At 52.1% G+C, this 24,334-nt stretch overlaps 1 protein-coding gene across 2 annotated transcripts; it reads right to left on the reverse strand.

Annotated features, from left to right (window-relative positions):
• Positions 1–610: 610 nt before the first annotated feature.
• Fgr (FGR proto-oncogene, Src family tyrosine kinase) lies at positions 611–23,343 on the reverse strand. 2 transcript variants are annotated; one of them, XM_048350622.1, is made up of 13 exons: positions 23,190–23,343; positions 13,713–13,775; positions 12,168–12,400; positions 11,533–11,635; positions 10,536–10,634; positions 5,839–5,942; positions 5,463–5,612; positions 3,802–3,957; positions 3,536–3,715; positions 2,900–2,976; positions 2,516–2,669; positions 1,016–1,147; positions 611–935 (listed from the first exon to the last, which is right to left on the reverse strand). In XM_048350622.1, exons 3-13 carry the CDS (start codon positions 12,385–12,387, stop codon positions 727–729), a joined length of 1,584 nt encoding a protein of 527 aa, XP_048206579.1. In that variant the 5' UTR covers positions 12,388–12,400; positions 13,713–13,775; positions 23,190–23,343; the 3' UTR covers positions 611–726. The 2 variants fall into 2 exon arrangements, with proteins under 2 accessions (XP_048206579.1, XP_048206578.1); XM_048350621.1 differs by lacking the exon at positions 23,190–23,343 and adding an exon at positions 14,647–14,796.
• Positions 23,344–24,334: the final 991 nt, after the last annotated feature.

Consider the following 24,334-nt stretch of genomic DNA (forward strand, 5'->3'; position numbering starts at 1 on the left):
CCAGCAAAGACTTTCCCTGAATTTGTAACTTACAGTCCCAAGCAAGAGTAGGGGATGAATTCTTAGGGCTTAGGCTAGAGGGGGATGATGGGAGGGGAGGAGGGCAGTAATAGGAGGAAAGTGAGGGAAGGGAAATAATGGTTTATAAATAACTAAATAGGGTGTGAGCATTTGGGGGAGAGACACACATGGAGGAGCTTTAAGACATGGAGGGGTCAGGGTGAGTGAGAGATGAGCTTGGAGCATCCATTCTCCCATCTGAGAAATGAGTAGGGTACCCTAGATTTTGGAGTGGGGCCTAGGTGGGAAGGGGAGACACAGTGCTTGGAGTGAGCAATGAGATCTTAGCCTCCATTTGCCCCTTCTGTAAAAGAGGGCTGCCCTAGCTGGCATCAGGCCTTCAGCCCCCCCCACCATATGCTAGTACTTTATAAGGTTGGCTTTTGTTTGTTTGTTTGCCAGTCCTGGGCCTTGAACTCAGGGCCTGAGCACTGTCCCTGGCTTCTTTTTGCTCAAGGCTAGCACTCTGCCACTTGAGCCACAGCATCACTTCTGGCCTTTTCTGTTTATGTGGTACTGAGAAATCAAACCCAGGGCTTCATGCATGCAAGGCAAGCACTCTGCCACTAAGCCATATTCCCAGCCCCTCTATAAGGTTTTAAACCTGGGCTTTTGGACCAGAGCCCTGGGGACTGTAAGGCCGGGTGGGCACCCACGGAGAGGGGGCTATGTCTGGTCTCCAGGTTGATACTGTGGTTCTGTGGAGGTAAAATAGTCTTCCAGGAAAGACTGCAGGTACTCGAAGGTGGGTCTCTCCTCTGGGTCCAGACGCCAGGTCTGTTCCATGACTTCGTACAAGGACACTGGGCAGCCTGGGGGGCAGGGCATGTGGTAGCCATGCTCCACCTGCTCCAACACTTCCCGGTTGTTCATGCCTGAGGGGTGAGATTCTGTCAGTCAAGGCCCTGCCTCAAAGAGCAGTTCAGAGGAAGTCCTGCCCATGCCCGCTGCACACCTGGGTAGGGGACTCGGCCCTTGCTGATGAGTTCTGTGAGCAAGATCCCATAGGACCACACGTCTGACTTGATGGTGAATCTACTATAGAGGGCGGCCTCTGGGGCTGTCCACTTGATGGGGTACTTGGTCCCTGGAAACATGAGAGATGGGAAAGGCAATTAGTGAGGGAACAGCTGGATTCATAGAATGGGACTTTGGGACTGAGCACCCGACCCTGAGCAGAGTTCTCTGGATATTGCCTAGAGGACAAGGTATCAAGCTAGCACCCACCATGTATACTGGAGTGCAGTGCATTTTCTACATATTATAACATTTCTCATAACAATAACACTTAAGATGAATCTAGTGCTTACAATATGCCTGGAAGTCTTTTTTTTTTTTTTTTTTAATAATTCTAGGGATCAAACTCAGGACCTCCTATGCCCCAGGCAAGTGAGATACCACTGAGCCATATCCTCAAGCCCAGGACTGCTGTATGTATGTATGTATGTGTGTGTGTATGTATGTATGTATTTTTTGCCAGTCCTGGGCCTTGGACTCAGGGCCTGAGCACTGTCCCTGGCTTCTTTTTGCTCAAGGCTAGCACTATGCCACTTGAGCCACAGCGCCACTTCTGGCCATTTTCTATATATGTGGTGCTGAGGAATCGAACCCAGGGCTTCATGTATATGAGGCAAGCGCTCTTGCCTCTAGGCCATATTCCCACCCCTTCTGGCCGTTTTCTATATATGTGGTACTAAGGAATTGAACCCAGGGCTTCATGTATATGAGGCAAGCGCTCTTGCCTCTAGGCCATATTTCCAGCCCAGTATTTATTTATTTTAATTAGCTAATTAATGAATGAATTTCTGTGCCCATACTAGGACTCAAACTCGAGGCTTCATGCTCTTGCTTGACTCTTTTGCTCAAGGTGGATGCCCTACCACTACAGCCACAGTTTTCCTTCTGGGGTTTTTGCCTGATGTAAGAATCGTACAGACTTTGCTTCCTGGGATATCAGTCTCTGGAGGATCTAGAATTACAGGCATGAACCACTAGCACCAGGTACTGTTTTAGGTTACATTGATACATCAACTCATTAAACGCTCTCCGAAAGCCCTTGGAGAAAATCCTGTGACTGACCTCATCTTACAAGGGCTGGGGGTGGCTTTGCCTTGCTTACACATCCAACCGGCTGGGATTCACCCTGGACCTTCCACATTATTGTACCCTCATACCTCACATCTGAGAACTAGAGCAGTGCCCGGTACATAGTAGGTATGTGGTAAATATCTATGGATGTCCTGTCTAAATCTTTTCATTTTACAGGCCAGAAGTTGTAACTCATGGAAGTTGGGTACATCACTCATAACATAGGACTGGTAAATGGCTAAGCTAGGATTTGAACCCACAACTGGCTGGTGATGACTGACTAAGGGTGGAGAAGCGCTCCAGAGGATGTGACCCACAGCAGCCCCTTGGAGCTTAGCCATCTGTAGAGGTCGGGTGAGGAGGTCACCTTGTTGGGGGTTGTACTGCTCATCCTCAATGAGACGAGCTAGCCCAAAGTCCGCGATCTTGCACACCAGCCATTCTCCCACCAGGATGTTAGCTGCCCTCAGGTCTCGGTGGATGTAGTTCATACGCTCCATGTAGGCCATGCCCTCAGCTACCTGGAGGCAGGAGAGGTTTAGGAGACATGGAATTCCAGCATATAGCCTGTGCAAGGGGTGAGGGACCATTTGAAAAGCCCACACTCTGGCTGGGGATGCCAAAGCTCAGAGAGCTACTGTACCCCAGGTCTTACCACTGACGGTGGGCCAGCCACACTTCTAGGTGGTTGAGGGCACAAAGAGACAAAGGGAGAGAGGTCTAGGAGATGAAGGCTGCTGGCTCAGTTTACCTGGGCCGCCATGTCCACCAGTTGGGGCAGTTTCAAGGCCTGGCCCTCTGGATTCTTGAGGAATTCCAGCATGCTACCTGGGGAAGAAGCAGCTCAAAAATCAGCAGCAGGACTGCCTAGATTCCTATGAGAACAGCCTTGTCTCCCTAGATGAAGCACAATACTGTGCCCTTATAAATTGCCCTGGCCTGTTCTTGCCTTCCCACCTGGATCTAGCCCCTTTCAGGGTCCTGCCGGGACTTCACTGACTGACACTCTCTATCCCACCCAGGCCCTTACCCTTGTATAGTTTTTGCCTCTGCCCCCTGGATACACCCTCCTAGAATTTGCCAAAGACCCTCTCTCATCCCAGACCCTGCCTGAGTTTGCCCAAGCCGGATCCACCAGCTGATCAGCCTAAAGTGCAGGCTCCTTCCCGGCCCCAGGCCCCCTCCCCCAATCGGTCTTAGCCCCGCCCCTTCGTCCTGGCCCCACCCCTCTGGCCTGGCCACGCCTCTCCGGTCTGGCCTTACCTCTCCCTATCTGTCCCAGGGTTGGTGCGGGTCCAGCCCCTCACAGGGGCTCGGCTGATGGCTCATAATCCCTCCCTGGTGGCAGCCTGGGTCCTCCCCCACCTGCCCAGATCCTGGCCCTCACCATGGCACATGAACTCCGTGACGATGTAGATGGGCTCTTCCGACACCACTGCATACAGCTGCACCAGCTTGTCGTGCCGCAGCAGCTTCATGATCTGCGCCTCCTCCAGGAAGGCCTTCGGGGACATGGTGCCTGGCTTCAGCGTCTTCACCGCCACCTTCGTGCTGCCGTTCCACGTGCCTGCTCGGCAGCCAGGGGCTTATCAAGCCCGGCCCCGTCTCCTCCCTCCTCCCCCCACCCCCGTCGGGCTCCTGGGACCCCCTTACCCAGCCACACGTCCCCAAAGCAGCCGGTGCCCAGCCGGCGCTCGAGCATGATGGAGTCGCGGCTGATCTCCCAGGCGTCCTTGGCTAGGCCCAGCGTTTGAGGCTTCATGGTGGTGCAGGCTGCCGTGAGCAGGTAACACAGCCCGTCGTTCACCTCTGGGGGTGATGGAGGGAGGGAGGGCACAGGTGAACTGGGCACCCCTTTCCCCATTCCTCTTTAGCCTAGCCAGCACCAGACCCTTCCTCAAGATCTGACTGGAACCTGGGCGAGGTCACAGAACTAGGTGGAAGGTACTCAACTCTCAACAGGAGCACCTATGGATGCTCAAGAAAAGGGGGTGGTACTTAGAGGGAGGGATGACCCCTCTATGGGGTGTGTTTGTTGGCTGGTACTCGGAACTTGGCCTCATTCTTGCTTTACTGCTGCTCTATCTACCACTGGAGTTACACCCAGACCAGCTTCCCTTTGTTTGTCAGTCCTGGAGCTTGAACTCTGGGCCTGGGCACTGTCCCAGGGCTTTTTTTGCCCAAGGCTAGCACTCTACCACTTGAGACTTGAGCCATAGCACCACTGGAGGCCTTTTCTGCGATTAATTGAAGAGTCTCACCGACCTTCCTGCCAAGGTTGGCTTCAAACCTCCATCTTCAGGTCTCAGTCTCCTGAGTAGCTAGGATTACAGGAGTAAGCAACAGATACCTGGCTGCAGCCTAGCTTTTCTCCATTTATTTTGGAGATGGAGTCAAAAGGATTTTTCTACCCAGAATGGCTCACACTTGTCTGAGTAGCTAGGATTACAAGTGTGAGCCATTGGCACCCAGAAAGGATTGGAATCTCTAAGGATAAAGTGAGATTTTGACAGCTGGATCCAGGATTGGGGGTTAGAAGCAAAGCTGTAAACATGAGGCCCCCTTCCTTCTCTGGACCTCATCCTTGACCTAACTAATCAAGGTGGAACCCAGCTAGCCTTCTTCTCCACCCCACAGCCAGGCTACGCAGGGAGGCCCACACCACTTCCTGCCCTGCTTCAGAGTCATCTGCTCCTGTGTACTCCCTCCCCCCCCATCTGACCTGGCCATGACCACCTTTCTGCTAGACCACAGCCATGGCTTCTTAACAAATCCCCATTCTCCCTTGCCACCTGCCATCCAAGGCTCACCCAGCACTGCAGTTTCTCACCAGCCCCTTCCACAGGCTCAGGCCTTGAGGCAAGAAGTTAGCCCATTCCCCACTCAGAAGTTAGGGGGTGCGGCTTGGCCATGGGTGGTGTCACACCCGTGAAGGATCCTGGGATGGAAACCTCCTCCATCATTGTAGTACCAGCCTGGCCACTCCTACTTCTAGGCGTTTGTCCCCCATGGCCATGCATCATTGACTTGGCTTGGCTTCCAAAGCTCTAGCTCACCCCCCTCCTTTTCGTCTTCTTCTCTCTCTCTTTTTTTTTTTTTTTTTTTTTTTTTGCCATGTCCTGGAGCTTGGACTCAGGGCCTGGGCACTGTCCCTGAGCTTCATTTTGCTCAAGGCTAGCACTCTACCATTTGAGCCACAGCACCACTTCTGGCCTTTTCTATATATGTGGTGCTGAGGAATCGAACCCAGGGCTTCCTGCATGCAAGGCAAACACTCTACCGCTAAGCCACCTTCCCAGCCCCCACCAGCTCACCCATGTAATGCCGCACCAGCTCCTGCACTGAATCGAACTGTGCCCTCGTGGTGATGTAGTAGCCACCCGTGTCCAGCTTGCGAATCTTGTAATGCTTTATGTGATCTCCTCTGGTTTGGTCCCAGTCACGGATGGACAGAGAGTAGGCACCTGAGAGGAAGCGTCACTTAGGAACTGTTCAATACCGCTCTACCCTGTTTGGGAGCAGAAGGAAGCCCCAAAGGCTGGAGATTCTGAAGTTTGAGGGCCACATCTATAGAACCTAGAACCAGCCCTAGCTGAGCCATCCTAGCCCCGCCCTTCCACCTGATCCCAGCCTCTACTGACCAGAATGGTGGGGCTTCCTGGGGAAAGTGGCACTTAGTGTTGTGCCCACCTTTGGTGGTTTCACTCTCCCGAATGAGAAAGGCCCCTTGCGGATTGCCTGGTGAGAGCAGCTGCCTCTCGGCATCCTTCCTCCCGATCTTTCCAAAGTACCACCTGTTGGCAAGGAGAGGCACAAATCAGATACACTCCCTTGAAACCCCAGCCCCGCCTCCTGAGCAGTCACACCACAAGCCAAGACTCGATGTCCTTCCTCATCTATAAAATGGGGTTCATATACCTAGAATGAGGATCCCAGCAAAGGGGGGCAGAAAATGCCTCACATACCGTAGGCTGCCTAATACTGGTTAGGGGTTTGTTGAATTAAAATTGGCAAAACCCAGTTTGGCATAGTGGTACATGTCTGTAATTCCAGCATTCAGGAGCCTGAGGCAGGAGGAATGCAAGTTCAGGGCCAGCCTGAGCTATGTCATTGCAATCCTGTCTCAAAAAACAACAACTGAGAAGATAGCTGTTGGGCACCAGTGGCTCACACCAGTAATCCTACTCAGGAGGTTGAGATCGGAGGATTGCAGTACAAAGCCAGCCTGTGCAGGAAATCCATGAGATTCTTCTCTCCAATTAGCCAGAAAAAAAAAAAGCTGGAAGTGGAGTTGTGGCTCAAGTGGTAGAGTGCCAGCCTTGGGCAAAAAAGCTAAGGCAGACCACCAGGCCCTGAGTTCAAGCCTCAGTCCTGTATTAAAAACAAAGGCTAGATGCCGGGCACTCACATCTTTAATACTAACTACTAAGGAAGCTGAGCTCTGAGGATCACAGTTCATAGACAGCCTGTGCAGGGAAGTCCATGAGACTCTTATCTCCAATTAACCACCAAAAAACAACAGAAGTTGGACTGTGGCTCAACGTGGTAGAGCACTAGCCTTGAGTGGAAGAGCTCAGGGACAGCACCCAGGCCATGAGTTCAAGCCCTATGACCAACAAAAAAACAAAATCAAATGCTTGAACCCAGTCACTAGTGACCTCATCAGAATGTCACGAGTCGCTTAGTCCATCTCACTGCAACTCTGCGTATATTCATTTTACAGATAAGGAACTTGAGGCTTGGAAGGGAAGTGAGTTATCTATGAGTCTGGCTGATGTGTCCCACCTAATCTTGTCAGCCACTCCCCCTAGTTTTTCCCCCACCACTCAGATCCCTTTCCCACCCTTAGCCCCACATTCCTTCCTGTGGCTTCTAGAGGAGCTGTCCTGCTTCTCTCCCTCTCTTTCTGGCTGTTCCAGCCCAGCACTGTCTACCACCTTCCACCCACACTCTCTCTCTTCAGTGTGGGTGTTGTCCTGAGTCTCAATTTTAACCTCACGCCCTACCCACTCCTGTTTTCTCTTGGCAGTTCTTTCTGGGGTTGAATTGTAGCCCTTTACCAGCTGGGAAAGTCCACTGGGGGAGATGAAGCGACCGCAGGCGTTATGGAAGATTTGGGGGTCATCCGATCACTAAATTGGTCAGGGACCATTTGAGCTGAATTAAAAAGGAGCTCGGTTTTCCCATCAAAGGAGGTTAAAGTTTCCGTGAACTCTGGCATGATCTGTCTTCTCCTGGATACTGGGCATGGTTTGGGGAAGAGGGGGAGGCACTGAGGGGAGTGGGAAAGGATGAGTTCCCTGCCCACACCTACATCAGGACGCGTCAGGATCAGCTGAGCACTTCTTTTCTCTGCACATGTCTTCATTTAGTTCTCCTAACCAGGCGGGGTGGTAGAAACTGTTCTCACTCATCCTACCAGGCAGAGGAGAAAACTGAGCTGCTGAGTGGCTAAGCATCTTCTGAGGCCACGGAGATAGCAGAATAGAGGCTTTCCTTGCTTTGTTTATTACGCTTCCTCCCCCTCAGTCTCCTACCCTATGGGCCTCCTGAGACTCCAGGCTCACACACTGTGCTCTGGACCCTGCTTGTTTCCCTCAGCTCGGGGGACTCCCCACCCTACGCCCCCACCCCCGCCAAACAGCCCCTCCCTTCCTCAGAGAACAGGTTCCATTGCCATCTTGCTCTCAACAGCCACCCGTCCATCCATCGGTCTATCTGGCTGTCTTCTCACCTTGACTTCACTCAGAAATTCGCTGCACACTCGGGTTTCACTTCCTCCCCTCCCTCCTACTCACTCCTAGGTTCTGCTGTCTCGCCTCTGCTCATCAAAGTCACCCCTATGCCAAGTCCAGTGATAGCTTTTGACTCTCCCTCCCTTTTCCTGAAATCTCCTTCCACCCCTTCCCCCTTGGCTCTTCTGTTTTGGCTTGGCCTGGTTTTCCTGCCTTCTTTGATGGCTCCTCCTCTTTGGGAGCAGGAGTGCTACCTGGCAGGGCCACAGTGAAGAAATTAAAGAACATTAGCGTCAGTTAGGAGCAAGTGTCCTTTCCTCTGGGCTAGTGTAGTGGTGCAGTGGGCACCATTTGGTCTAAAGCAGGCAGCCTCCTCTATCCTCAATCCAACAGGCCCACAAAAGCCACCTGTTCCTGTGTCCCCCACTGCAACAAGTAGTACTGCTACCCTCTCCCCAAAGCCCAACAGCAAATCAGTCACCAAATCCTGAGGAGTCCCTTTCTGTAAAGTCTTTCTGCATACTTTTATTCTGTGTGTATGCCAGTCTTGGGGCTTGAGCCCATGGCCTGGGCGCTGTCCCTGAGTGCTTTTGCTCAAGGCTGGTGCTCTACCACTTGAGTTGGCTCAACTTCCAGCTTCTTGGTGGTTAATTGGGGATAAGAGTCTTATGTACTGTCTGTCCCAGGCTGGCTTTATACTGAAATCCTCAGCTCTCAGCCTCTTGATCATCTAGGATTTGAGGTGTGAGCCATTGACACTGGACCTACATTTCAAAAAGATCTTAAAAAGCTTAGGAGTCTCAATTTCCTCATCTGTAAAATGGGGTGCTAATAGTAATGTTAGTATAGTAAGAATTAAGAGAACCAAGGTAGGTGTCTCAAATCTATAAAGGCATCCCACTAATAGTAATATCATGTCCTTTTTTTTTTTTCCGTGTGGTACTGGGGTTTGAACTCAGGGCCTCATGTTTATTAGGCAAGTGCTTAGTATTTGAATCATACCAGTAGCCCTTTTTGCTTTAACTATTTTTAGTTTTCTCCAGGCCTTAGATAGAAATCTTTTTACCTATAGCCTCCTATATAGCTTGGAGTACAGACACGAGCCACCCTGCTGTGCTAGTGAACTACACCCGCCCCCCTCACCTCCTTCATTAAAGTAATTATAAGTAATGTTTCCTTTCAATTGTTGAGCCTTGTGCATATTAGTTTACTAAGTACACACTCCTCCACAGAACTACACACCCAGCCCCTACTTCACAGATTTATGTTCAAATTCAGCGCTTTAGGCAGCTAGGCAAGTGCTTTACCACTAAGTCATACCCCCAAATCTACTTTAAGGCTCTGTGTGTGTGTGTGTGTGTCTGTCTGTCTGTCTGTCTGCTGGCCAGTATGGGGGGTTGAACTGAAGATCCTGGACATTATTCCTTAGCTTTTTCACTCAAGGCTGGCACTGTATGACTTGAGACATCTCTACATTGGTCTTTTAGGCTTTTTTGGAAAGGGGGCGGAGTGTCTGTCATAGGGCTTGAACTGAGAGCCTGAACACTATCCCTGATAGTGTTTTGCTCAAGGCTAGCTAGCATTCTATCACTTTGAGCCACAGCTTTACTTCTGCATTTTAGGTGGTTAATTGAAGATAAGAGTCCTCTGCTCAGGGAAGCTGAGATCTAAGGATGTGGTTTGAAACCAGCCCAGACCGGAAAGTCCATGAGACTCTCATCTCCAATTAACCACTAAAAAACTGGAAGTGGTGCTGTGGCTCAAAGTGGTAGCCTTAAGTGAAAAAGCTCAGAGACAGTGCCCAGGTCCTGAGTTTAAGCCACAAGATCTAAAAAAAAAAAAAAAAAAAAAAGAGTCTCCTATCTGGGATGACTGAACTGCAATCCTAAGATCTCAGCCTCCTGTGTAGTTAGAATTACAGGTGTGAGCTACCAGTGCCTGGCATACTGGAGGATTTTTGTGGGTCAATTGGAAATGAGAGTTGCACAGACATCTCTCTTTCTTCCTTCCTTCCTTCCTTCCTTCCTTCCTTCCTTCCTTCCTTCCTTCCTTCCTTCCTTCCTTCCTTTCGCCAGTCCTGGGGCTTGAACTCAGGGCCTAAGCACTGTCCCTGGCTTCTTTTTGCTCAAGGCTAGCACTCTACCACTTGAGCCACAGCACCACTTCTAGCTTTTTCTGTATATGTGGTGCTGGGGAATCGAACCCAGGGCTTCATGTATACAATACAAGCACTCTCTACCACTAGGCCATATTCCCAGCCCCTGAATACAGTTTTACAGTTTTTCTTTTTCTGGTCCTGGGGCTTGAACTTAGGGCCTTGGCACTTTCCCCAAGCCTCTTTGTACTCAAGGTGCTCTACCACGTGAGCCACATCACCACTTCCAGTTTTTCTGAGTCATTTATTGGAGATAGAGTTCTCACACCCTTTTCTGCCCTGCTGACTTTGAACTGTGATTCTCAGATCTCAGCCTCCTGAGTAGCTAGGATTACACGTGTGAGCCACTGGCCCTCAGCTGTTATTGCCTCTTTTGTTCCCACCATAACCTTACACATTGAAAGACAAGGAAGGATGCAAGCTCAGAGTAGAGCAATGACTTCCTTTGGAGCCCAGGGTCCTGTCGATAGGGTAGGCCTCACCCCGTCCCCACTCACTCTTCTGCCTGGATGGAGTCCACAGGAGCCACGTAGTTGCTGGGAATGTAGCCGCTGTGTCCAGAGCTGAGGGACCGAGCCTCCCACCAGTCTCCTTCACTGCAGGCACACAATGAGGAGTGGTCAGGGGCAGCCCCAGCCATGGGTGCCCTGGGGTTAGCAGGCCACACTGAAGACAGCCAGAGACTGACCCTGCTAACCCTGACCTTGGACACCCAGCCTGGGGTGGGGTAGGGATGACTTTTGTCTATTCTGTTTTTAAAGAAGGAATAGGGTAGAGGACACCTGGGCCTCCTGGTTTCTTCCTCTTGCTCCTTACTAGGCTGGGGTTTAGGAAGAAACAGCAAATAGCTGATGAAGACATTTCCCCCACTGAAAACCCCTGAGGCCTGTCCATTTCCTCCTAGATGAAGTCTAAACTCCTCAGTGCAGCTGAAAGACCTTCCCGATTCTTCCCCACTCACCTCTGTGGCATCAACTCCATTCTGTATTTCATTCATTTCCTGTGGTGGGACCCAGGGCCTTGCTGTCTGTGTTAACTAAGCCACACTCCCAGCCCTGACTGAGCCACACTTCCAGCCTTGCCTCCATTCTTCATGGTCCGCCTTGACAGACTATTTATCAATATTCTCATTATCTCTTTCTTTCTTTTTCCTTCTTCCTTGTCGATCCAGTCATTTTTCTCACCTCAGGTAAAAGTCTCCTCAAGGAAGCCTGCCCTGTTACCGGCTTCCTGGGGACCAGGCTTAGAGTTCCTTCTGTGCTCATAATTTCCCATCTCCTGTAGCAGTCACTCATGTTGGTGGTTGCTGTGTTGGTTCTATGAAGCCAGGCAAATTCTTTACCACTGAGTGTGCCCCCAGCCCTCACCTAGGGTTTATGTTGTCATGCAGAGGTACCTCCCACGTGGCTAGAACTTTCTGAGGATGGGGGCCCGGTGGGATGGGATTATTTTCTGGGCCCCACTCTGAGATCAGGCCACGTCTCAGCCACTTACTTGTTGTTCAGGATGTGGAACTTCTCGCCTTTGCTGAAGGTCAGGTCATCCTCTGTCCGGGCCTCATAGTCATATAATGCCACAAACAGGGTCACGCCAGTCCCTGCAGAGGCAGGGCTGCTCAGCAGAGTGGGGCATGGCATGGGGCACCAAGAGGGCTGCACCCCTAGACTCCAGCTCCCCAGCCAGGCACCACACCTTCCTGATGCCACCACGACCTGGTTCCCACAGCCTTCTGGAGTCCAGTGGCGTTGTGCTCTGGGTTTTCTAGCTTGGTACCCATGGATTCAGAACGTGAGGCTTCATGCCTTTCTCATGCTGGGGAGCCCCTAGGCTGCCTACCCCTCTTTCTCCTGCCCCTCCACTTGACAAATGACACCTGAGAGGCAAGATGCTTCTTTTACCACCTGTATCTGTCATGAGATCCCCTCTGAGGTGAGAACAGAACTTCAGGCTTCTTAGACTGAGGTCCTAGGGTCCAGCTGTACACAGTCCCTCAGCCTATGTAGTAGTAGAGAGCACGACCATGCCTCCCGCATCATTCTGGAAGCTTCTAAGGACAAATCCACTTTCTTTTTGCCCTGCACTCTCTCCCAGGACCCATGCAGCCCCAGCCTCCAGCGCTGTGGACCCACCTGAGAAGCCCCTAATGGTGCTGCCGACGAGGGAGGCAGGGCTGGTGAGCTGGGGGGAGAAGCTGTTGTAGTTGGGGATGTGTGAGAAGGAGGACGCAGGCCGGGCCTGAGTGGGGTCGGGGCCATAGCGATCCCCAGCTCCGTAGCTCCTGAAGGCCCCCTCCAGCCCAGCATCCTCCTTGGGTGCTGAATCCAACTTCTTGCAGAACACGCAGCCCATTCCAGGGACCCTGCTGCAGAATGAGGATGTGCCGATTCAAGGGCCTGTGCCAGGGGCACCGTCCCGGGCACATGTGCATTCACACTCGTCCACTCCAGGGCCTGGACTGAAGTTCCCCCAGGGAGGGGTAAGGTGGGCAGGGCCACCCTTGAGCCTGCCTCCCAGCTGCCTGCAGATGCTTGGAGAGAGTTTGTGTCCCCTCACAGCTGGCCTCTCCACCTGCTCAAATCTTTATCTCTCAGGCTGGTGGTTAACATCACGATGTTGCAGTGTTGTTTAGTTGTTTGATTGATTGATGGGTGCTGATTCTGGGGCTTGAACTCAGAGCCTGGGCACTGTCCTTTAGCTTTTTTTGCTCAAAGCTAGTTAGTTCTACCACTTGAGCCACAGCTCCACTTTAGGCTTTTTGGTGATTAATTGGAGATAAGAGTCTAACAAGCCAGGCACCATGGCTTGTGTCTGTAATCCTAGTTACTCAGGAGGCTGAGATGTGAGAATCATGGTTTGAAGCCAGCCTGGGCGGGAAAGACCATGAGACTCTTCTTCAATTAACCACCAGAAAACAAACCAAAAAAACCCAGAGTCTCCCCTTGCTCAGGATCCAAACTTCTTTCTGGTACTAACCTGGTTCAGGTCACCAGCAATAAACTCCTTTATCCTCTCTCAAAAGTGGCCTTGGGCTGGGAATATGGCCTAGTGGTAAAGTGCTCATCTCCAAAAAGTGGTCTTGATCTTTGCTGGTCTGTATTGCTATAAAATGCCAGCATGCGCGCATGTGCACACACACAGACACGCACTCAAAGAAGAAATAAATGCGTTTACTTATATGTGTGTATGTGTGCAGCTGTTGAATGTGCAGGCACTTTCTGTGCAGATGTTTAGCTGTGTGTGCACATCTGCACAAGCATGTGTGTACGTGTGTGTGTGCAGGTCTGTGTGGGTAGGTGTGTCTGGTCTGTGTCTATGACTGTATGCAGTTCTGTGTGGAAGCATGCATCCTTCTCTGCGCATGCCTGTGTCTGTGTGTCTCTGGGTGCATGTTCGTCTGTGCGTCTGCGTGGGTATGTGTGTGAGTGTGTGAGCCAGCGCCATAAGCCTGCACCTGGAGATTCCCCACAGAGGGAGATCAAGGCCATTTCCTGTCATGGGTCCAGCCTCCGGCCTCTCAAGCTGCCTCATTCTGGTTCCCCCATCCGTTACCTAGCAACAGGGCCCTTGTAGGAGGAGGGGGCTGCAAGGCAGGCGTTGTGGGGCCCAGAAAGGCCACCCCACCCCGTTTCCTGACCCTGAAAGCCTCAGTCCTCTCTCATCTCCGCTCCACTCACCCTGCGGGGCTCTTGCTCCTGGGTCAGTGGGATCACCGCATGATCCTCAGGAGGGCAGGAGGCCTGAGGATGAAGCGGGAGGAGAGGGAAGATGAAGGCTTGCCAGTGTTCCTGGCAGCCAGCTGCCCAGCTCCTGCCCTCTCCAGAAAGCCAAAGGCCTGGGCTCCACCCAGCACAACTTCTGCCTTTGTTTCCCTTGCCACCACCCTGGCACACTTACACATCTACTCTTGCCTAGGACACCCCACCCACGCCAGCTGTCTCTCGTTCCACCTGACACCATCCCATGAACACACACACCAGCACACAGCCACACCACACTCACAACGTACGCTTGCCAGCACACCACACACCCATGCAGCTCGAGAAAGAGCCAAGCTCCGCTCTGCAACAGTGCACACACACTACACTTACGCATTCTTGCACACTTAGACACTCAGAGTTTTCTATTTAGGTCTAGAGCCTCAGCTTCTACTACTGGAACCGTACTCCCATCTTTTCTTTGTTTTTCTTTCCTTATTTGTTGGATAAGGTCTTGTATTTTTGCCTAGGGGGAAATCTCAAACCAAGACCCTCCTACTGTGTCTCCCAAATAGCTGAGATCCCAGGTATGAACTCAGAGGCCTGGGCTCTGCTCCCCTACATCCAGCTTACTAAGTGACAGGGGTTCTCATTACCATTTTGCCTAACCTAGCCTTAAATCACAATGTACCCACGTCTGCTTCCTTAGTGGCTGGCATTACAGATGTGGCCTACCATGGCCAGCTTTAGATCTACCCCCTTGAACCAGATTTCTATCAGTTCACTCACAAGGCCCTAGCCATGGACTTCTAAAACCAAGCCATTTCCTAGCACCTGCCTCTGTGCCCAGAGCTGGGCAAAGCCCAGGAGACCCAGAGTCACCTCTGGTGGCAGAATGCAAGTAAACACCCACCTTGGAAGCTTTGCTTCTATCCCCGACATCGGAGAGGCCCAGGTCAGAAGCTGGGAGCCATTGTAGTCCCCCAGGATGCTCGCCAGACCAGTCAAGCCTTCCTTGGCAACTGAGTCCTCTGAGCAACCCAACAGTCAGCTCATTGGGCAAAGGGTCCCCACCTCTTCCCCCCACCAGAAGTGCCACCATTGCAACACTCAGAGAGAGGAACTGGCCAGGGAGAAGGCTGGATTTCCTAAGTTGTGAGAGTGATGGAGAATGGTAAGGCGGGGCCAACTCAGCAAACCCCAATTTCCCCCAAAGAGGCCCTGAAGATCCTGGGGTTAGGATCTGGAGGCCCTTCAACTTGCTTCGCTTGGTCCTGGGCCAATTCCCCTGTGGAGATCCTCCTCCTCTTCTCTCTAGATCCTGTCCTTCTTACTAGCCCACTCACCTCTTCCAGGAAGCCTGCCTGGATTGAATGGGTCTGCTTGCCCATGGCTGTTGCTGTTATATCAGAGCCAGGACTGGCATCCCAGGCTCCCAGCTCTCCCTGAGCCTTCACTAGAACTCTCCCCAAATGTGTGTTGGAGGGGGAAGGGACAACATCCAAGTAGCCAAGTGTGAAGCGGTCTGTGGTGAGAGGTCTAGCCTAAAATAGCCCCTGTTCACTAGGCCTCAAAGAGATCCTCACCCCAAACTCAAAAAACTAAGCCCCTCCAAGCCCAATAAACCTATTAGGAAATGGGCAAAAGAGCTAAAGAGAGACTTCACAAGAGAAGATATAAAAATGGCAAAGAAACATATGAGGAAATGCTCAACATCCCTGCTAGTAAAGGAAATGCAAATAAAAACAACCCTGAGATACCACCTCACCCCAGTTAGAATGGCCTATACTCTGAACTCAGGAAACAACAAATGCTAGAGGGGCTGTGGGGAAAGAGGAACCCTTCTCCATTGTTGGTGGGAGTGCAAATTAGTACAACCACTTTGGAGAACAGTATGGAGGTTTCTCAAAAAGCTCAATATAGACCTACCCTATGACCCAGCCATACCACTCCTAGGCATCTATCCTAAACAGCAAAATCCAAGATATCAAAAAGGCATTTGTACTACCATGTTTATCGCGGCACAATTCACAATAGCTAAAATATGGAAACAACCCAGATGCCCCTCCACAGACGAATGGATCCAAAAAATATGGTACCTATACACAATGGAATACTACATAGCGATTAGGAATGGTGAAATATTGTTATTTGCAGGGAAATGGTCAGAACTCGAACAAATAATGTTGAGTGAGACAAGCCTAGAACACAGAAAACAAAGGGGCATGATCTCCCTGATATATGACTGTTAACAAAGGGAGACGGAGAGACAGTAGAGACCAAGTCTGTGAATACTGTATATGTTCTTGATACATTGTATATTGCATATATGTCAACCTGACCTAGACAAGGGATAGAAAAACAGGTTGTAAGATATCATAAGAAATGTACACACTGCCCTACTATGTAACTGCACCCTCACCCTCTTTGCACATCACCTTGTAAAAAAATTTATGTCCAATTAATAAAAAAAAAAAAAAGAGATCCTCACCCCAAACCCCTCCGGGGGGAGGGGTGGAACCAGTGTGTAAAGACCCCAAGATATCAGGATGGTTAGAACCAGGGGAGAAAAAGATGGAGGGAAGGGAGCCCCCAGGACTGAGCTGAGGAGTTTCGGGGCAGTAGAGGAGAGAGGGGCTGACATGAAAGCAAGGGTCACAAGGTGAGAAGAAAACTCTCATCCTGTCACAGGAAGACAAACGCACCTCAAACCAGCTCTGAGCGAATGCCTAGATCCGCACCCGCCTGCCGACATGTTCCAGGGTATATGAATGTTCTCAGTGACACACACAGCAGGCCATGAAGACAGACACAAACACAAACCTCTGCGAGGGGACCCATAGCCCGCATACGCCACTTTCCAGCCCTGCACGCACACAGCCTCTCACTATAGCCGCTCGGTGTGCCCACCACCGCTTCACACAAAAGCCTTCTTTTAAAAGCTGGGAATGTGGTTTAGTGTAGAGTGCTTGCCTAGCATGCATGAAGCCCTGGGTTCGATTCCTCAGCACCACATAAAGCAGCTCAGGGACAGTGTTCAGGCCCTGAGTTCAAGCCCCAGGACTGACAAAAAAAATATTATTATAGTTGGGTACCAGTAGCCCACGCCTATCATCCTGAGTACTCAAGAGGCAGAGATCTGAGGATCAAAATTTGAAGCCAGCCTGGGCAGACAAATCCATGAGACGTTTATCCCCAGTTGACTAGCCACAAGCTGAAAGTAGATGTGTGGTTCAAATGGTAAGGTTTGAGCAGAGAAGACAAGCAAGAGCCAAAGCCCTGAAATCAAGCCCTAGCACTGGCACACACGCACACACACACACACACACACACACACACACACACACATTTATATTATTGATAAGGCACCTAAGGCCCAGAGAGGCTTATGAACTTGCCCCGAGTCCCACAGGTGATGTATGTAGCCTGGCATGGAGCCCAGAATCTGAGATGTCTGCACGGTCTGTTCCAGACACGGACAGCTGCACTGGTGAATGCACAACCCCCAGAGGGACACAGATACACAAAGGTGCACCCTTGAGATGTAGCCGCGCCCCCACCTCCATGGGAGCTCTCCTGTACAGGACACAAACTTGCAAAATTCTGGAGTCCCCACACAGCCACAATGCTGCCACTCCCAATAACACCCAAGTGCTCATTGCCACAACATCTCTACCAGCCTCAGGGGAGTCCCAGAGTCTGCAGGCCGGGTGTGGGGGTTGGGTCGGAGATGATAAGCTATGGGCTGGCAGTGTGACCAGCAGGCAGATCTCAGGGATTTACAACCTGCAGGCTTGAGAAGACCAAGGCCCCAGTGGGGCCTGACTGACGGCATTATGCCGAGAAGCTGAGAAAGGGTGGGATGTAGGGTGCCCCCCCCCATGGTATCTACATGGCCCTAGACAAGGAAGGGCCACATGACATGTGACCTTGATCATCAGAGGACAAACAAGAAAGCTAGAACAAGGCAGACACTGAGAGATACAGAGGCCAAGAAAGAGTCTAGCAAAGGCAGAGACACAGAGAAACAGCATGATGTATTAAGAGACTGGTTCTCAGGAAAAGAAAACAAAACCAAAAACCAAAGCCCTCCTTTGCAGGTTTTTCTGATTTCCAAGGTATAAATATTCCCATCATGGCTGATTGAATACCCACCTGAATTCCCGAACCAATGTCCCTGAGCCAGAGCCAGCCGGAGAAACAAAGACAGGCAGAGACGGAAGTGCAAGGTAAAGAAGAGCAACAAAAACTGTGTGTGTGTGTGTGTGTGTGTATGTGTGTGTGTGAATGCCTGTAATTCCAGCACGCAGGAGGCAGAAACAGGAAGATCATGGGTTCAAGGCCAGCCCAAGTTACCTAGTGAGGCCCCCTCTCAAAAAAAAAAACAAGTCCTCAGATCTTGTCTGGCATATACAAGGCCCTGAGTTTGAGGGTTCAATCTTCAGCACTGAAAAAAAAATAAAAATAAAAACCAGAAAAAAGGGGGTGGGGTGGGCAGAGATAGAGTCAGAGTCAGCTGGGCACTAGTGCCTGGAATCCTAGCTACTCAGGAGGCTGCGATTTGAAGATTGTGGTTCGAAGCCAGCCCAGGCAGGAAAGTCCATGAGATTCTTATCTCTAATTAACGACCTGAAAACTGGAAGTGGCACTGTGGCTCCAAGTGATAGAGCTCTAGGTTTGAGCAGAAAAGCTCTGGGGCAGCGCTTAAGTCTTGAGTTCAAGCCCAATGACTGACAAAAGAGAGAGAGAGAGAGAGGGAGAGGGAGGGAAGGAGGGAGAGAGAGAAAGAGAGAGAGAGATCGAGAGAGAGAGAACCAAGAAAGACCTAGAGAAAATAGAAAGAGGGCACAGGCTGGGTTTGTTCTGCTTAAGCATCTCATGAAACTATCCCCCAAGGCTCTTTGTCCTTCCCTTGCTCAGACCTTAAAGTGTTGTACCAATTCTCTCAGAAACCACTGGATTTCCTAGAAGTCTGGGTGGCCATCACAATTACAAAAAAAGTCCTGATTTATTCAACATTTGTACAGTGGCTCGATTCTTCCCAATGAATTTCTCTGTGTGATCTCACTGAGTAGCTTTCTGGAGTAGCTTTTATTTACTTATTTGTAGATTTTATTTTTAACTCTTTCTTTACAGATGAGGCCCAGATTTGATACCAAGTATTAGCCAGAGTCTGTATTCTGGTCAGGTATGGGTGTCCCACACCTGTAAACTTAGCAACTCAAGAGGTTGAGATCTGAAGCCTGAAGTTCAAAGCCAGCTTGGGTAGCAAAGTTTATGAGGCTTTTTTTTTTTTTGCCAGTCCTGGGCCTTGAACTCAGGGCCTGAGCACTGTCCCTGGCTTCTTTTTGCTCAAGGCTAGCACTCTGCCACTTGAGCCACAGCGCCACTTCTGGCCGTTTTCTATATATGTGGTGCTGAGGAATCAAACCCAGACTCTTATTTCTAATTAACCACCAAAAATTCAGAAGTGGAGATGTGGCTCAAGTGGTAGAGTGCTAGCCTTGAGCAAAAAAAACCTCAGGCACAGCACCCAGAGCCTGAGTTTAAGACCTGGGACTGGTGCGCGCACGCGCGCGTGCTCACACACACACATGATTATGTTTTGAGTAAGGGAACAAAAAACACAAAGTCAATCTGGCTGTAAGGCCCACTCTCAGCACTGCTCTATTTTGCAGCCCTAATAGAAGCAATAATATGTGTCTCTTTATGAGGGCCCACTGTGTGCTAGACACAGTGCTACATGCTCTCAATCCTCAATTACAGCCCAGAGACAGCAATCTGCCCTGTCTGTCTTTTCTCAGAGGCAGTGAACTTGGCTGCCTGCTAACACTGGAAAGATAGGCTATCCACCAGCATTGTAAACACTGCCAGGGCTTATGTCTATCAGTGTCTTTTTTTTTTTTTTTTCCGTGCTGGCAATTGAACCCAGGATCTTGCACATGCTAAGCACGTGCTCTACCATTAAGCTACACCCGCAGCCCTAAATAAGTCTCCTGAACATCTGGTTGATAGGAATAAGCTTCCAGAGTCCCCCCCAGGATTCAAATTACATTATAGGTATGTGAGCTGAGGTCTAACCCCCGACCACCACACTCCCTGCTTCAGCCGCCCCCCGCCCCCCACCAGCTCTGCTCTTTCATTTTTATTGTGTCTTTGGGACAGGGTTTTTGCTATGTAGTCCAGGGTGGCTGGAAGCCTGCGATCCTCCTGTTTCAGCCTTCCAAGGGCTGGAATTCCAGGCATACACCAGCACATCTGGCTTCCCAGCCCTATTCTCCCACGTCTCCGGTCTGGGATGAGTGACAAAGTCCATGCGTTGTCTCTGAGCCTCATGTTCTCATCTGTACCTTCTGTGCCGAGCAGCTGTGAAGGCTTCATGAGGCCCAGCTTCTGCTCCGAGTGCTTTGGCCATGTAAGGCAGAAAGCCACAAGCAGCAGAGTCGCATGGCCCCAAGGGACATTTCACATCCCCTGCCGGCCTCCTTTGTAGCAGGGTAGTGACCCGCCTGAGAGCACACACTCCTGACACAGGAGATCCAAAGCCGGGATTCTTCATTCAGGTCCACAGTTCCATTCCTGGCATGGAGCTGTGTTCTCCAAAGCCTATGTAGCATTTGGACATTCACCCCAACTGGTGAAAATCATTCTTTCTGCCCAGCCCCTGGCCATCTGCACCTGTCTCATGACAGCTGAGTACCCAGCAAGGAACTGGCTTCCACTCATAATTCCCTGCCCTCTCCCACCCCTCCCCCTCCCGCCTCCTGGACCTCCTCGCAGCCCCAGAACCACCCATCCTCTCTCTGGTACTACACTTCCCATTGTTATGTTCCAGCTTGGATAGAGACACAGAATGTCTTGTCCTCCTCCCCAGACCCCCACCCCAGCAAGGATCTGAGGGATCTAAAGACAGCTTTGGGTTCAAATTCTTCTGCTGCCTGATGAGTGGCTGGAGACATTGGACAAGTCAGTTGATCCCTCTGAGCTGCAGGTTCTTTGCCTATGAAGAACAGGAATAGCCATCTTCCCTGTGAGCTGCTCCTGAGCATCAGATGCTAAGGACCCTGAAGGCAGCAGGCACACAGTAGGTGCTTAGAAGACTTTCACTTCCCTCTGTTTCCTTTGAATCAGGGAGGGGTTAGGGGGAGGGGGAGGGGGAGGCGGGCTATGTGAAGAAAGAGAAGTTCTCAGACAAGGCAAGAGGGCCATGCTGAACCAGCATGTCTGGGGATTTCACCAAAAGGGAACTGGGACTTTGGGCAGTGGCAGGAAACCACCATCCTGCAAGACTTCCGGCTTCTCCCCAGTGCTCTGGGCTGGGCAGGGGGCGGCCTGGGCTGGAGGGGCAGGAAACAAATTCAAGGTCTGTAGGCACCTTGTTTTACAAAGCCTGGGCTGAGAGGGCCAGTCCCTGCCTACACCTTTGAGTATGCCTTTGAGTCATTCTTTAGGACTCTAGGGTCACCCTGAACTGCATCTCTTGCCTGAGGCCTCCACCTCTCATTAACCCCTTCCATCCCATACCAGCTTTTCTTGAGGCTTTGAAACCCAATCTTCCTGGCCACCCAGGGGGGTAAGAAGACATAACTCCACACATAGATCCACCGCTCCTGGTGAGATCACCTCTGTCTGTCTGTCACACACACACACACACATACACACAGAAGTACATACACAGTCTCAAGTTCATATAGTGCAAGCCCAAACCACACTCACAATCACTCTTACATTCCCACAGCTTCACCCCACTGGGAGAGGGAGATGGCAGTGAACTTGTGAGCCCTTCCCAAGCTCTTTTCAATCTTCCCCATTCCCATCTCCAGAGGGCCATGTAGCCTAGTTCAGGAAGGAGGTGGAGCCTAGGGCCTTAGCTCTGGATACTTCTGTGGCATCAAGGCGGTACCCAGCCCCATACTAACTCTCAAACCTCCACTGTCCCATCTGTGAAGTGGAAACAAAGCCCTGCTTTCCCATCCCCACCACAGATGATGGAAGGAGGGCAAGGCCTGAAGACCTCTGACAGACTACAGGCCTGGGCAGTGGCCAACTGGGCAAGGGTGGGAGACAAATCTGAACCTGGCTCATCTCCCAGAATGGACTCTCAGTAGATCCACAGACCTGCGTTTTATTAGACATGAGCTGTGTGCTGGTCCCAGGAGGCCCATTCAGCGAGAGCTAGGCTTTCTGGCCCCTTCCTTTTTTTCTGTTTTGTGGTGGTTCTAGGGCTTGAACTCAGGGCCTGGGCTGTCCCTTAGCGTGTTCTGCTCGAGGCTAGTGCTCCTCTACTTGCGCCACATTTCTGGCTTTTTGGTGGTTAATTGGAGATAAGAGTCTCACTGACTTTCCTGCCTGGGCTGGCTTTGAATCAAGATCCTCAGATTTCAGCCTTCTGAGTAGCTAAGATTACTGGTGTGAGCCACTGGGTGGGGGTGGGGTGGGAGTGGGGGGCCCCCACTCCATGTTTTGAGGACGTTAATGAACAGACTGTCCGGGTCAGTGGTAATCTAGAACTTCATCCAAGCTGCTTTTCTGTGAACTATGGGTGAGAGATTGATTCTCCCCAAGGCTCATGAGGGGAAAAGAAAACCAACCCAGAGAAGGCCAGCAACTTGAGGGCGGTCACACAGCAAGGAGCCAGGACTTACTGCAGTCCCCACTCCAGGACCCCCCCCCCCCCCACTCCTAGATGGGGACAGGGGCGGGGCCCCCAGGTGCTGGCCAGCGCTGAGCCCCGTTGTCATGGACACGGCCCTGAGGGCGTTCACCGTCAAAGGCAGGATTTCCTTTGGGGCGGCCAGAAATTCCCGGATCCCGGGGGAGTGGGGGGGGGGGGCCTGGGTCGTGGGGCCCGAGGGAGCGGAGGGGCGGGTGTGCCGAGGCCTTCCCCTTCACGGGGAAGCGGGGACCCCCGCCTTGCCTCGGGGCGTAGGCCTCACCCCACTTCTGCGGATTTGGGATGGGGGGGGAGGTTCTCCTGGACCCCTGCAGCCGCGCCCCACAGAGCATCCTCGGGAACCCGTGCTCTCTGACACCCCACTTAGGGTGAACTCCCCAGGGACCCAGCACCCCCGCCGGGCCCCCACAGCCTCGTCCTTCGGGGGTCCATTCTTCCTCCTCCCCCCCCCACCTCGCTCCTTCCCAGGCTCTGACATCCTCTTACAGGGCACCCTGTTTCCCCCATCAGACTCGGGGTCCCCTTTGTTCTACGTTTCCCACGTTTCCCAGCCTGCTCCCCAAGTTCTAGCAGTGAAGAGGCCCCCTCGTTTTCCTCCGAAAGCCCTCCTCAAGTGGGGGTCTCCTGGCCATCCACGTCTCCGTTCTCCTCCCCGAAGTTCGAGGTTCGGGCTTATTCCCCGCCCCCCCTTCCCTCCCCCCTTCCCCCCCCCAGCCCTCCCTGGAGGATGGGCGGGGCCCACCTGCCCTTCCCACCCCACCCCACCCCCTGCGCCCACCTACCTGGTCCAGGGGGGCCGACTCTGACCCGGCTCCCAGCTGCCACCTGAGCCGATGTGGGGCAGAACTGGGGTGCCGCCCCCGCCCCCGTGCCCGCCGCCCCCTGGCGCAGGGAGGAGGAAGCCACCGCGGACTCCTTGCGGTGGCCCGGGCCAGGGCCACAGTGAAAACTGGCAGTCACACCCCGGCCCGGCCCGAGCCGGCTGCGGGGAGGGGCCCCCAGATCCCAGGCCCGCCACTTTCCGCCCGCCCCTGGTTTTGGGGGGGGGGGATTCACCTTTGGGGGCCTTCTCTCTGCACCCCAGCTTCTCTCACGCACAGCATCCCCCTCCCCCAGTGCCCACCAAAGGGGACAGATTTATCCCCCCCCTCCGCCGAAGACCCTGCTCATTCAGAATCAGCAGCAGAACAGAGCTGAGGAGGGTCTTTCTGAAGCAGAGCACCCCCCAACACCCCTGGCTCCTTTTCCAGCTGGGAGAGGCTGGGGGCCAGATCCCCATTCGCCTTTACCAAGTTCTCATAGCTAGCTGACCTCAGGCTGCTGTCACTAGATTCCCGGTGGACCCTGTCACCATGCCTTGCCTTCCCTCTTCCAGAGGCTGAGAACCCCCGATCCCCACCCCGCCCCATCGCAGCCCTCCCCTCCCCCACGGTTAACTTCTTCCGCTAAACCAGAGGTCCGGGACCCCTTGGGGTGTGTGGCCTTGGTGGGGAGGAGGAGGTGGGGGCAGGGTTGCTTGGTGAAGGAGTGCACACATGGCCGTGCAGCTAGAGTGTGCAAACACAGATGTCTGTCTGGGCCTGCTGATGACTTTGGCTTTGGAATCAATACATATCCACACATAGGCAGGTGTGGTTCTGAGTGCCAGGAGGGTGTGTGGGGCTTTGTGTGTGGGCAAGCGCCTATTCAGGAGTGTCACGGTGGGACTGTGGGTGACTAGGAGTAGTGGGTGTGAATAAGAATACTGTTAGGAAAATGGGGGAAGAGGGGGAGGACAGGGGAGGTGCAGGACACTGGAGGGTGGTTTTATTACCACCCTCAGGAGCACCCTCCAAACAGCTATTCAATGAACAATCATTACCTGTGGGGTGCCAGCCTCAGGGAACACAGAGACCAAAGAGACTGAACCCACCTTGGAGTCAACCCA

This window comes from Perognathus longimembris, chromosome 7 (genome assembly GCF_023159225.1).
Source record: "Perognathus longimembris pacificus isolate PPM17 chromosome 7, ASM2315922v1, whole genome shotgun sequence".
NCBI lineage: Eukaryota > Metazoa > Chordata > Mammalia > Rodentia > Heteromyidae > Perognathus > Perognathus longimembris.

Excerpts from the sequence above, each read along its gene's own strand:
- Fgr (XM_048350622.1), bottom strand. The coding sequence starts at position 12,387 with ATGGGCTGCGTGTTCTGCAAGAAGTTGGATTCAGCACCCAAGGAGGAT. Across the intron at positions 11,636-12,167 it reads CACCATTAGGGGCTTCTCAG|GGACTGGCGTGACCCTGTTT; the intron begins GTGGGTCCACAG and ends CTGCCTCTGCAG. Across the intron at positions 5,943-10,535 it reads GACTCCATCCAGGCAGAAGA|GTGGTACTTTGGAAAGATCG; the intron begins GTGAGTGGGGAC and ends CCTTGCCAACAG.